This window comes from Zosterops lateralis (genome assembly GCF_965231275.1).
Source record: "Zosterops lateralis genome assembly, chromosome: 12".
Classification (NCBI taxonomy): Eukaryota; Metazoa; Chordata; class Aves; order Passeriformes; family Zosteropidae; genus Zosterops; species Zosterops lateralis.
In genome coordinates this window covers 13,654,544-13,664,957 of record NC_139772.1, presented here as the reverse complement: position 1 = coordinate 13,664,957, position 10,414 = coordinate 13,654,544, and the positions used below count along the sequence as shown (strand labels likewise).

The following is a 10,414-nucleotide window of genomic DNA, read 5'->3' as shown; positions in this document are numbered from 1 at the left end:
CGCATTCCTTACACGGATGTTTACGACAAAGCAAGATGCTTGTTTTGGTTTTTTTTTTTTTTCTTTTTCTTTTTAATACAAGAGCTGTGTATTTAAAAAATATACAATTTTTAATTTCTACAGCATAACCCTGCGGGATATTTTTTGTAATAAACAGTGCAGGACCCTACCTAAACTTATTCAATAAACTATCCAAACTCCTGAGGTACCTTCGGAGCACGATCAGGTTGTGCGGCTTCTGCCACTGCTGCTATGGTGGCACTAGGTCACCTTTTGTCCCCACTTGTTGGGACAAGGCATTTGGAAAAGATGAAGAGGTGGGAGAGGGATGCTGGCTCACATATAGGCACTCCTGAATGAATGCTTTACACCCCTCTTAGCAGTGAGGGTATTGGCTTTCAACAGGTCACGTGCCAGCAGCCCTGGAGCCAGCCCACTCATCAGTCCTCTGGGGCACAGAGCTTCTGGTGTCCCCACACCCCTCCTTCAACCACTCTTCCCAGTGTTTTGACAGACCCATTGAAGAAATAAAAGAATGAAAGATGGGCTGGGCTCAGGAATCCTCCTCCTCAGCCAGTATCCAGCATGCCCACTTCAGCATTGCCTTTGAGATCCTGAGAAAACAGACAGGAGGAGCCAGGGTGAGAAGAAATCCAGCTGTGGATTTCTTTCTGCCCACCACTGGGGCAGCTGGTGACAAGGGGTAAGGCAGAGGTTGGGGACTCACTATAGGGATATGAGTCCCACTGCAGGAACAAGGGACAGCCACAAGTCCATGGCTGATATGGCACTGACCTGATAGATTGTACCTGCTGGCAGAGCTCAGGGCTGGGTGCCTCGTATTGGTACTGGGGTGTTCTTTCCACGAACTAGAAAGGCAAAGGGGAGGGTGAGATGGGTCTGCTCCAGCCACAGCACCCAGAGTGCTCCCCATGCAGCCTGAGAGCCCAATAACCCCAGAAAAACACCTAGGATTGAGGTCTCTTTCCCTCTGCTCTTTCAATCTTCTTTTACCCAGATAGCTAGGAAGATGCTCCAGCAATTGTTTGTTCCCACCCAATTGTTTAGCTCAGGCTAAACCACATCTCCACTATCTCTGGAGGGATTTAAAGGCCTGTGGATGTGGCAGCTGGGACTATGGTTCAGTGGTGGGCTTGGCAGAGCTGGGGAACCACTGGACTTCCATCTCATGGGCTCTTTTCCAGCATAAGTAATTACGTGATTCCCTCATGATGCACTCAGTGTTCCCAGATCCTCCACCATCTACATTGACACCTGCACTCAAGTTCCCATCCCCACTAGCCTGGTGAGGAAAGATCTTGGGGATGGACACCAGTGGTGTGAGCACAGAGAGCCTCCTCAGGCACCCCCAGCCCTCGGGGCTGCTTTATATTTACCGGCTCTGGAACTCTGCACTGCTCTGGCCTGGAGCTGGGCCCAGCTCTTGCAGAGGATGCTTGCTCTTCCTCCTCTTCCTTGTCCTCCTCAAGCACCTTTCTATGCTGCAACAGTGTCTCCTTTCTGCTCTTCTTTGCACCCTGTTGGCTCATGAGCTCCGATCTCTTGCCTGTGTCTCTCCCCTTGCCCTTCGAGGTGCCTGGGGGATGCTGCTGCCCACTGGGGGATGCTGCTGCTGGGTGCCTGGGGGATGCTGCTGCCTGCTCATCTTCCCCCATCAGCTTCCTCTTGGCACCTACAGTCTCTCCTCCCTTTGTGCTGGCATGAGCCAGTCCAGGCTTCAACACATCTGGAGAGGAAGCAGTGCCACTGGAGCAGGCCTGCTTCCTGTGAGGAATCCTGCTGGGTGTGGATTGCAAGCTGCTGCTGGGGTAGACTGGAAAAACTGGAGAAAGAGTGGGCAGGGTGGCCTGAGAGCCACTGGATCCCTGCAGGCCTTGATCAGCACACAGGACATCCCTGGCTGCCTCCGCAGCTGGTGCTGCCTCACTGGTGCTGATCTCCAGACTGGCCCCGCTGTAGGAGTGGAGCAGGGAGGGTGAGGAGGCCTGTACTGGCTCTCCCTGGGGCAAGCCCTCAGGAGAGCCCTGGCTACACACTTCCAACAGGTCCGTGGTGTTGCTGTCAGCAGCCACATCCTTTTGGGTGTTCAGGGGAGGGTCAAGTTGAAAGCTCTTCTCTAGTAAGAGGAAAAGCATCATCAGTTTGAACAGGGGGCTGGTGGTGGGACCTGCCCCAACACAAGAACAGTGTCAGGGCTGGAATGATGCAGGGCCAGGGCTATGGGAACACCGCAGCACTGCTTTATGGCCAAGGGAAATCAAGCCAGCATCCAGGGTGAGCTACACCCATTGAGAAGACAGGAGCTGTCTCCTGCCAGGAATGCAGGCGGGTTGTCCTGGGACATGGGGGACTCACCATCTGAAGAGCTTGGGGTCAAAGACAATGAGGGCATCCTGTTCCAAGGGTTGTCCAGGGATCCATCCAAGCTCTCTGATGAGGTCGGTGATGCAGCATCTGCAATGAAGAAGCTGGAGGGTTGATTTTGGCAAAGAAAGCAGCTGCCCATTCCCTGTGGGTCCCCTGTGCACAAGGTCTCAGAGAGACATAATCCTTGAGGGGAGCTCTGCAGCCCTTTCCAGCCCAAAATGTGGTGTATTCCAGTGAGACCCTTTCCAAGACCTCATACAGCAGGCAGTGGAGAGGCAGACACTGCCCAGAGAGCAGGCAGATATGAAGAAGGCCTTCTCCTACACCCTGCACTATTCAGGACAGTTCCTCCCTTCAGCTCCTCCTCTACATGGAGCTTCTGCAGGTAATTCTGCAGCAAAGCTTGCTGACACCAAGCCAAGTAAGGTGACACAAACCCATTCTGCTGCTGAGCCAGAGCCAGTGAGGAGCCCATACCAGGGCAGGAGACTCATGCTCAGTGATGGCACCAACATGACTTCTTCTGCTCCCAGTAAAATCAACCAAAGCTGCAGCTTCAAGAAGCTGGAGGATTGGGACCGTTCCCTACTTGTTCAAGGTCTTCCAAAGACCTGGCCACACCAGTACCTCCTCCACTCAATCCAAGGAGATGGGCTGAGTCAACTGTAGAGGAAACTAAAGGCTGGATGGGATCTGGAGCATTCATAGAAGGCCATGAGGACGATCCAAGGGCTGGAGCACCTCTGCTATGGAGACAGGCTGAGAGAGTTGGGGTTATTCAGCTTGGAAAATAGAAAGCTCCAGGGAGACCTTAGAGAACCTTCCAGTATCTAAACAGGCTAAAAAGGGCTGGAGAAGGACTTCAGACAAGGCCATGGAGCACCAGGACAAAGGGGAATGGCTTCACACTGACACAGGGCAGGGTTAGATTAGATATTTGTAAGAAATTCTTCCCTGTGAGGGTGGGGAGGCCCTGGCACTGGTTGCGCAGTGAAGCTGTGGCTGCCCCAGCCCTGGAAGTGTTCAAGGCTAAGTTGGACAGGGCTTGAAGAAACGTGGTGTAGTGGAATGTGTCCCTGCTCATGGCAGCGATTTGGGCTAGCTAGTCTTTAAGGTGCCTTCTAACACAAATCATTCTAGGACCTGGAGATCCTGCTACTTACAGCTGGTTTGGGATACAACACTTGGGTCTCCTGGCACTGTCCTGTCATCACTACTCTTTTCAGGACCTGCTTGGCTTGTATCTGCAATGAAAGGGGCACTGTTGGTCATATCTCCAGCATGAGGCACACACAGAGCAAAGGAAGTCTTCCCCCCACCCTAGGAAGCCCCTCATTTCACATGCCCCTGTGCTGCACTGCCTACCTGTGTACCCTGCAGATGCTGCCTCAGAAGAATCACAAACAACTGCCTCCTCCTCAGGAGGGATCACCAGGGCGCTGACTGGGACCATGAAAATGTCCTCACCCTGCTGAAATGAGACACATGACAGGGTTTTTTCTGGGCAATCCCTCTCCAGATGCAAGGACCAACCGTACCTGTCAACCCAACACCATCTCCCTCCCCAGCAAACCTCCAGCTCTGCCCAGTCCTTCCTCTTCCTCCTCCCACCCACCAGAGCACCCCAAGCTGTCACAGCCCCATCTCAGCCAGTCCCAGCAGACGGACTGACTGACTGACTGACCTCCTTCTTGCGCTCTGCCTCCCACTGGGTGATGGGAACCTCGTCCTCCACTGTCACTGGCTTATCCTTTGGTTTCCATAAATCCAAGCACTCCTCAGCATTTTCCTTCAAAATCTCTAGCTGGTTCTGTCCTATGGCATCAATCAGCTGAGAGACAGAGGGCTCTGGAACACACAGACATCAGTGGAGGAGACAGCTGAACTCAGGCAAGCCTCACTTGCAAACAATTTTACCCTGCTGCACGACTTGGTGACTGCCATGACACTGAAACCTGTGGGAACACCTAAAATTCTGCATTTCCTTTGCTTCTAGAAACCATCTTTCCTTTCTTCACACATCCTGGACCAGCAGCATGAGCACAGGCATGCAATGTCCCACTCTGCTTCAGCTGTCAGCATTATCCCTTCCTGCTTTGGGCTTAGCAACATATGCTTTTGAGATCTGACCAGGTTTGTGCTACCTCTGCCTAATATGGACCAAGCTGAGGAAACCCAGGGCTCCCTCAGGCAGTCAGAGCATTGTATGCCTCCCACAACCCTTTACCTGAGCAGGGAGCATTCTTCACAGCAAGATTCCTCCTGCAACAACCAAGAATACAAAGCCAGGTTAGGGCTGGGACACACGCAGCTCTTGGTCACAGATCAAGCACCCTGGATTGGAAGCAGCAACTTGTGAAAGTAGTGGATCCCCCACTGGGTGCTGATCTGGCCACTGGCCACATGCTCAGTATGCTAGGAATAGCCATCAGGGAGCCTCACCCCTGGAGATGGACTGATGGAAGGCCCTGAGGATCTCCAGTATTGGATCTCCAAGGATGAAGAATGAGCTGTGCAGGGCTCACCCACGCAGCTGTGCTGCCCACCACTGGCAGGAACAAGCTCCCCACAGGTGTTTCCTCCTAGCTCAGAGGAAGAGGCTGGCAATGTGCCACCACAATTTCATTTTTCATGGTCTACTCAAATCTGTCATGTTCCAGGGCAAGGAGTCACACAGGTTAACCAGGAGCTGCCATAACCTGTGCCAGCCCTTGCCAGTCTGCGGTAACCCAGTCTGAGGTTGCACACTCTCATCAGGGTGTCTGGATACATCCCTCAGCCCCATACTTACTGCCAGAGCTCCTTTATCTTCTTCACCACAGAGGGGTCTTGGTTCCTGCAGCAAGAGAGAAGGCAGTTACTGATTCCCTCCAAATTTCCATCTCTCTTCTCCCTCAACTTGGAGACAATCCCTTTTCCAAAAGAGATTGCCACAAGCAGGGCACATCAGAACACCCAGGGTCAGTGCTGCTGTGAGGAAGATGAAGTCCCCCTGAGCACAGCCCTCACCCACCCATCCCATGGGCCATACCCATCAGATGATTCCATCCTCTGCCTCTGCATGGGCAGCACGATGAACTGCTGGGCCGTGAGGTAGAACTCGCAGTCCTCCTGTGGGGAGGACAGAGCCTGTAAGGCACCCTTGAGTCCCACCTCTGCCCCTGCTTCCCCTGGGACCAGCCAGCACTCCCATACCCACCCAAGCTCTGCCACCAACCCTCCAGTCTAACAGAATGTCCCCTCAAGAAGGACAACCCCCTTGCAAAGGGGAGTTTGTATCTTCCTGCATCAGCTGATTGCTCTGCAAGAGCCACACACCAGGGGGGCCAGCCCAGGGCAGTCTGTGGGGACACCTCTGAACCCCTGCAAGGGGACAGTGGGCTGCTCTGCCACTAGCTCATGCAGCTCTTCTGCAGCTGCCCAACAGGTGACAGCCAGGTGACTCTGGGAAAGATGCACTCCACCCCCAGCCAGGGCTCATCCCTGCCCAGGTCAGCTGCCACAGACCCCACAGGAGCTACAGATGAAAATGAAAGGCCACCCTCACCTGCCTTCAGCTCCTGAGAGCAGCTGGAAGCAGGCAAGAGTGCAGGAGGCACAGCAAGGTAAGGGAACAGGCTGCTTCCAGTCCTCAGAACACTTACCAGCCTGGCCTCGTCCTGAAAACACACCGTGTACTTCTGGAGGACGATAATTCTGCAATTAAGGCTGGAAAGCCTGAGCTGCAGGTGGGCACTGGAAAAGGAGCAGAGCAGGAATGCCTTGAAGAATGGAGCCAGACTCCCTCTGACACACACAGTGGGGCTCCCACAAGAGCTCTGCCAACCATACCAGGGCATTCTGGAACATGTCTCAGCATGAGCAGCAGGCACCAGGGGCTCTTTATTCCTTACTAATTTCTGCCTAAAAGGAGCTTCTTCCTGCTGCTTATCCATGGCTCTGCTACCAGCACCCCAACAGTTGAAGGATGTCCAAACAGGGAAATGGAGGAAAGCACTGAAGGAGCAGCCCAGGCTACCATGGTTAATGCTCTGGCTCCTTCCACAAAACCCAAAGACTCTACAGTTCTCTCTAGTGGCTTCACAGCTTCTGCCATGAATCCCTGCCCAGCCCAACCAGAAGACACCGGAGCAAGGGCATTCCAACTCTCTTAGGAGCTCTTTCACACCAGCTTCCCACCCTGAGGTTGCTATAGCTTAACACAACCTGAAACAAGACCAGGCAGGAGCCCCAGCTCCTCACAGCAGCTGTGGAGAACTGCTGTCCCAGCCATGCCAAGTCGCGGTGGAACCCACTTTTCCTCTGCCTGCAGAGCTTCGGATGTAATGACCACACGGATGTAGCAGGATCCATCAGAGACCTGCACCACGGCGTCCTGGAGGACCCCAGGCTGGCCAGGAGCAGCTGAGTCACTCAAGACCTGTCAGGAGATTGGAGAGGAGTAAAAAAAGAACTCTTATTCATAGACCTGGAATAAGTTTCACAGGAAGGCGGTCAGGACACCAAGCCTTTCCTGCTCAAAAAAAAAAAAAATTAAAATCAGAGACGTTGATGAAGAGTTGCACATCCACAGCCACCAAACAGGGAACCACTGTGCACTTCCCAGAATTTAGATTTCAAAGGCTGTTGGAGCCCTTTGGGACAGTCCCTCTGGGTACCTACCCGTACCACCTGCCCAGCCAGGAAATTCTCACGCTCTTCCACTTGCTCATAATTCACCAAGAGGTCAGCAATCCATGGCTCCAGGACGTAGAGTTTGGGAGAAGCCACATTCTTGTCCACACACACAAGACTACATGAGAAGAGACAAGATGCTAAGTCATAAGCAGTGCTCCATCACCCTGGGAAGGGTTTTGCACCCCAAGCACAGCCACAAACCCAGGAGATTGCTCAAATCCACCCAAGTGCACCCACTTCTCTGCAAGGACCCATCCCAAGGGCATTGTGCTGAGGAAGCCACGCTGCTGGGGGCACACAGGTCGTGCTGCATCCTGCTCGGACAGTGGAGGGGTACACGCGTAGCTCTGGAGTATGCCCGGCCTTCTGCAGGACAGGACATTTATTTCTACCTCTTTCCATATCGTTTATTATCACCCAATAACTATTTTCCTGGGACCAACTCTTAACTATAACTGTCTGAAATGTGAAAGGGAGAAAAACTGAGGACAGACACGGGTTGGGTACCGGCTGGGCTGGGACAGATGCGGTTGGGGACAGGAAGGGGCTGAGGGCAGGCGGGAGATGAGGGCAGGCAGGGGAAGATGAGGGCAGGTGGAGGATGAGGGCAGGCAGGGGATGAGGGCAGGTGGAGCCTGGACCACACAGGGGCTGAGGGCAGGCGGAGGATGAGGGCAGGCTGGGGATGAGGGCAGGTGGAGCCTGTACCAGGCAGGGGCTGAGGGCAGCAGGGGATGAGGGCAGGCGGGAGATGAGGGAAGGCGGGAGATGAGGGAAGGCGAGGGATGAGGGAAGGCGGGGGATGAGGGAAGGCGGGGCTGGGCCCGGGGCTGGGCCAGGCGCTGAGGGCAGGCAGGGCAGGCAGGGCAGGCAGGGCTGACCCGGCTGACCCCCCTCCCGGCCCCCCTCACCGCTCCCCCGCCGCCAGCCCCGCGCTCGCCCCGCCCGGCGGAGCAGCCGCCGCCGCCATGGCCGCGGGGCCCGGAACAGGAAACGGGGCCCGGCAGCGCCACTTCCGGCGCGGGGCGGGGCTCGGGCCCGGCTCCCGGCCCTCCCCATCCCCGGCCCGGCCTTCATCCCGCCCCCGGCCCGCTCCCCGCCTTGTGCCCGCCCTTGTGCCCGCCCTGTCCCTGGGCTCGGCCCCGCCGCTTTCCTGGGCGTGCGCGTCCCCGTCTGGTAGAGACGGGTCTGGGGAGACCTTGGATCTTCTAAAGGGTTACAGGAGAGCTGGAGAGGGACTTTGGACAATGCCACGGAGTGATAAAACAAGGGGGAACTGCTTCAAACTGAGAAAAAGGCAGGTTTAGATTAGATCTGAGGAGGAAATTCTTCCCTGGTAGTGGCATGGGTCGCTGGCACAGGCTGCCCGGAGAAGCTGAGGCTGCCCCGTCCCTGGAGATGTTCAAGGCCAGGTTGGGGGGGCTCTGAGCCCGAGGGAAGGTGACCCTGCCCGCGGCGGGTGTTGGAACAACAGTCCCTTCCAACCCCGGCCATTCCAGGATTCCCCATCTTTTGGCCAACTCTCTAATACCGTTTGCCGTTCAGCGGTTCACACGTGATGCCAAACCATCCCTGGAACTCCACCTTGTTTTTCTTTTCTTTTACTTTTGGCTCCAGCTCCAGGTAATCCCAGGGTCTCCCCAGAGGGCAAGAAGCATCTTGCCACAAGAGCATTGCCCATCTTGTATCTCATCTTAAGGTATTAAAGCCTCCTCGTCAAACCTGTCAAACAACCTGGGAAATGTTCTGGCTGAAGGGACAACCCGGGAAATGTTCTGGCTGAAGGGATGGCAAAATGCTCCCCTCACCCAGCTGAGTTGTGAGCTGGGGCAGTCAGTGCCTTTTCATCCCTGTGCCAGAGGCTGTGGTTCCACCAGTGGACTGACGCTGAGGGCAGTGAAATGGCACAGCAAGATGGATGTTATTGTCACACTGTATTTGTTTGTAAGGCCAGGTTTTGGTGGGGGGAAGGTCTTTAGGGGTAGCTTCTGTGGGAAGCTGCTAGGAGCCTCCTCCATGTCCAGCAGAGCCAGTGCCAGACAGCTCCAGGATGGACGTGTTGCTGGCCAAGGCCAAACCCTTCAGCCACAGGGGTAAGGCTTCTGTGATAACATATTTAAGAAGAAAACAAAAGGGTTATTGTGCAGATGTAATTGCAGCCAGGGAAGAGTGGAGCGAGAATATGTGAGGGGAACAGCTCTGCAGACACCAAGGTCAGTGCAGAAGGAGGGGGAGGAGGTGCTCCAGGCACTGGAGCTGAGATTCTCCTGCAGCCCCTGGTGCAGACCGTGGTGAGGCAGCTGTGCCCGTGAAGCCCATGGAGGGCTTGGGATTGCAGAGATCTATCTGCAGCCCCTGGAGGAGCCCATGCTGGAGCAGTTGGATACCTGGGAAGAGGCTGTGAACCCATGGGAATGCTGTGCTGGAGCAGGGTCCTGGCAGGAACCTGCCAATCCATGGAGAGAGGAGCCCGTGCTGGAGCGGGTTTCCTGGTAGGACTTGTGACCCTGTGGGGGCCCAAGCTGGAGCAAGCTGTGCCTGAAGGGCTGCACCCCATGGAAGAGTGATGCATGTTGCAGCAGTTGGTGGAGAATTGTTGCCCATGAGGTGGACTCACATTGGAGAACTTCATGGAGAAGTGTCTCCCATGGGAGGAACCCCACGCTGGAGCAGGGGAAGGACTCCAATTTCTCTTCCTGAGTAGCAGCAGAGAACACCTGATGAACTGACTATAACCCCCATTCCCTACACTGCTGGGCAGGAGGAGGTAGAACTGGGAAGAAGGGAGTGGTGGAGGGAAGGTGTTTTTAAGATTTATCTTACTTCTCATTACCCTGCTCTGATTCTGTGAGTAACAAGTTCAGTTTGAGTCTCTTTTGCCTGTGAGGGTATTTGGTGAGTGATCTCTCCTGGACCTTATCTCCACTCATGAACCTTTGTTATACTTTTTCTCTCCCCTGAGCAGTTGCAGAGGGAAGTGATAGAGTGGCTTTGGTGAGTGCTGGGCATCCAGCCAGGGTCAAGTCACCACACACATAGAAGAACAGGCAGCAGGGTTTGCTCTTACAGACTAAAGCTGATTTCTTTGGAAAGGTTGCCTTTGGATGGAGGATCAGATCTTCTGAACATGACACCTCATCATTGTCCATTTGCAAAGGTCCTTAGAGCAGCATCTCCAGCTGGAGCAGGAGAGGTTCCACAAACTGGTCCCCCCTAGTCCTGCTCAATCACATCCTGTATAAGTGATTATTAATTACTTTAAACTATCTACACAACATCTCTGAACTCTCTGAAATGTGTACATTCCACTGTGTGCAAATGGTCTGTGCAGTTTGGGTGATGCTGCAGC

The 10,414-nt window shown here is 54.5% G+C and overlaps 1 protein-coding gene across 5 annotated transcripts; it reads right to left on the bottom strand.

The window, feature by feature from the left end:
* Positions 1-36: 36 nt before the first annotated feature.
* On the bottom strand, positions 37-8,037 carry ACD (ACD shelterin complex subunit and telomerase recruitment factor). 5 transcript variants are annotated; one of them, XM_083870268.1, is made up of 16 exons: positions 7,977-8,024; positions 7,303-7,431; positions 7,051-7,180; positions 6,684-6,808; positions 6,033-6,123; positions 5,420-5,499; positions 5,180-5,224; positions 4,616-4,650; positions 4,073-4,236; positions 3,754-3,859; positions 3,552-3,632; positions 3,016-3,147; positions 2,377-2,475; positions 1,398-2,140; positions 796-869; positions 37-614 (listed from the first exon to the last, which is right to left on the bottom strand). In XM_083870268.1, the coding sequence occupies exons 2-16, from the start codon at positions 7,329-7,331 to the stop codon at positions 554-556; spliced, it is 1,995 nt and encodes a 664-aa protein (XP_083726394.1). In that variant the 5' UTR covers positions 7,332-7,431; positions 7,977-8,024; the 3' UTR covers positions 37-553. The 5 variants fall into 5 exon arrangements, with proteins under 5 accessions (XP_083726394.1, XP_083726393.1, XP_083726391.1 ...); XM_083870267.1 differs by lacking the exon at positions 7,303-7,431 and having other exon boundaries at positions 3,754-3,856; positions 7,977-8,037; XM_083870265.1 differs by lacking the exon at positions 7,303-7,431 and having other exon boundaries at positions 38-614; positions 7,977-8,037.
* Positions 8,038-10,414: the final 2,377 nt, after the last annotated feature.

What these genes read in the sequence shown, in the direction of transcription:
- ACD (XM_083870265.1), bottom strand. Translation starts at nt 8,035, where the DNA reads ATGGCGGCGGCGGCTGCTCCGCCGGGCGGGGCGAGCGCGGGGCTGGCG. An exon ending in GGGCTGGCGGCGGGGGAGCG is followed by an intron (nt 7,181 to 7,976) that starts GTGAGGGGGGCC and finishes CTTCTCATGTAG; the next exon opens with TCTTGTGTGTGTGGACAAGA. An exon ending in AGTGCAGAGTTCCAGAGCCG is followed by an intron (nt 870 to 1,397) that starts GTAAATATAAAG and finishes TTGCCTTTCTAG; the next exon opens with TTCGTGGAAAGAACACCCCA.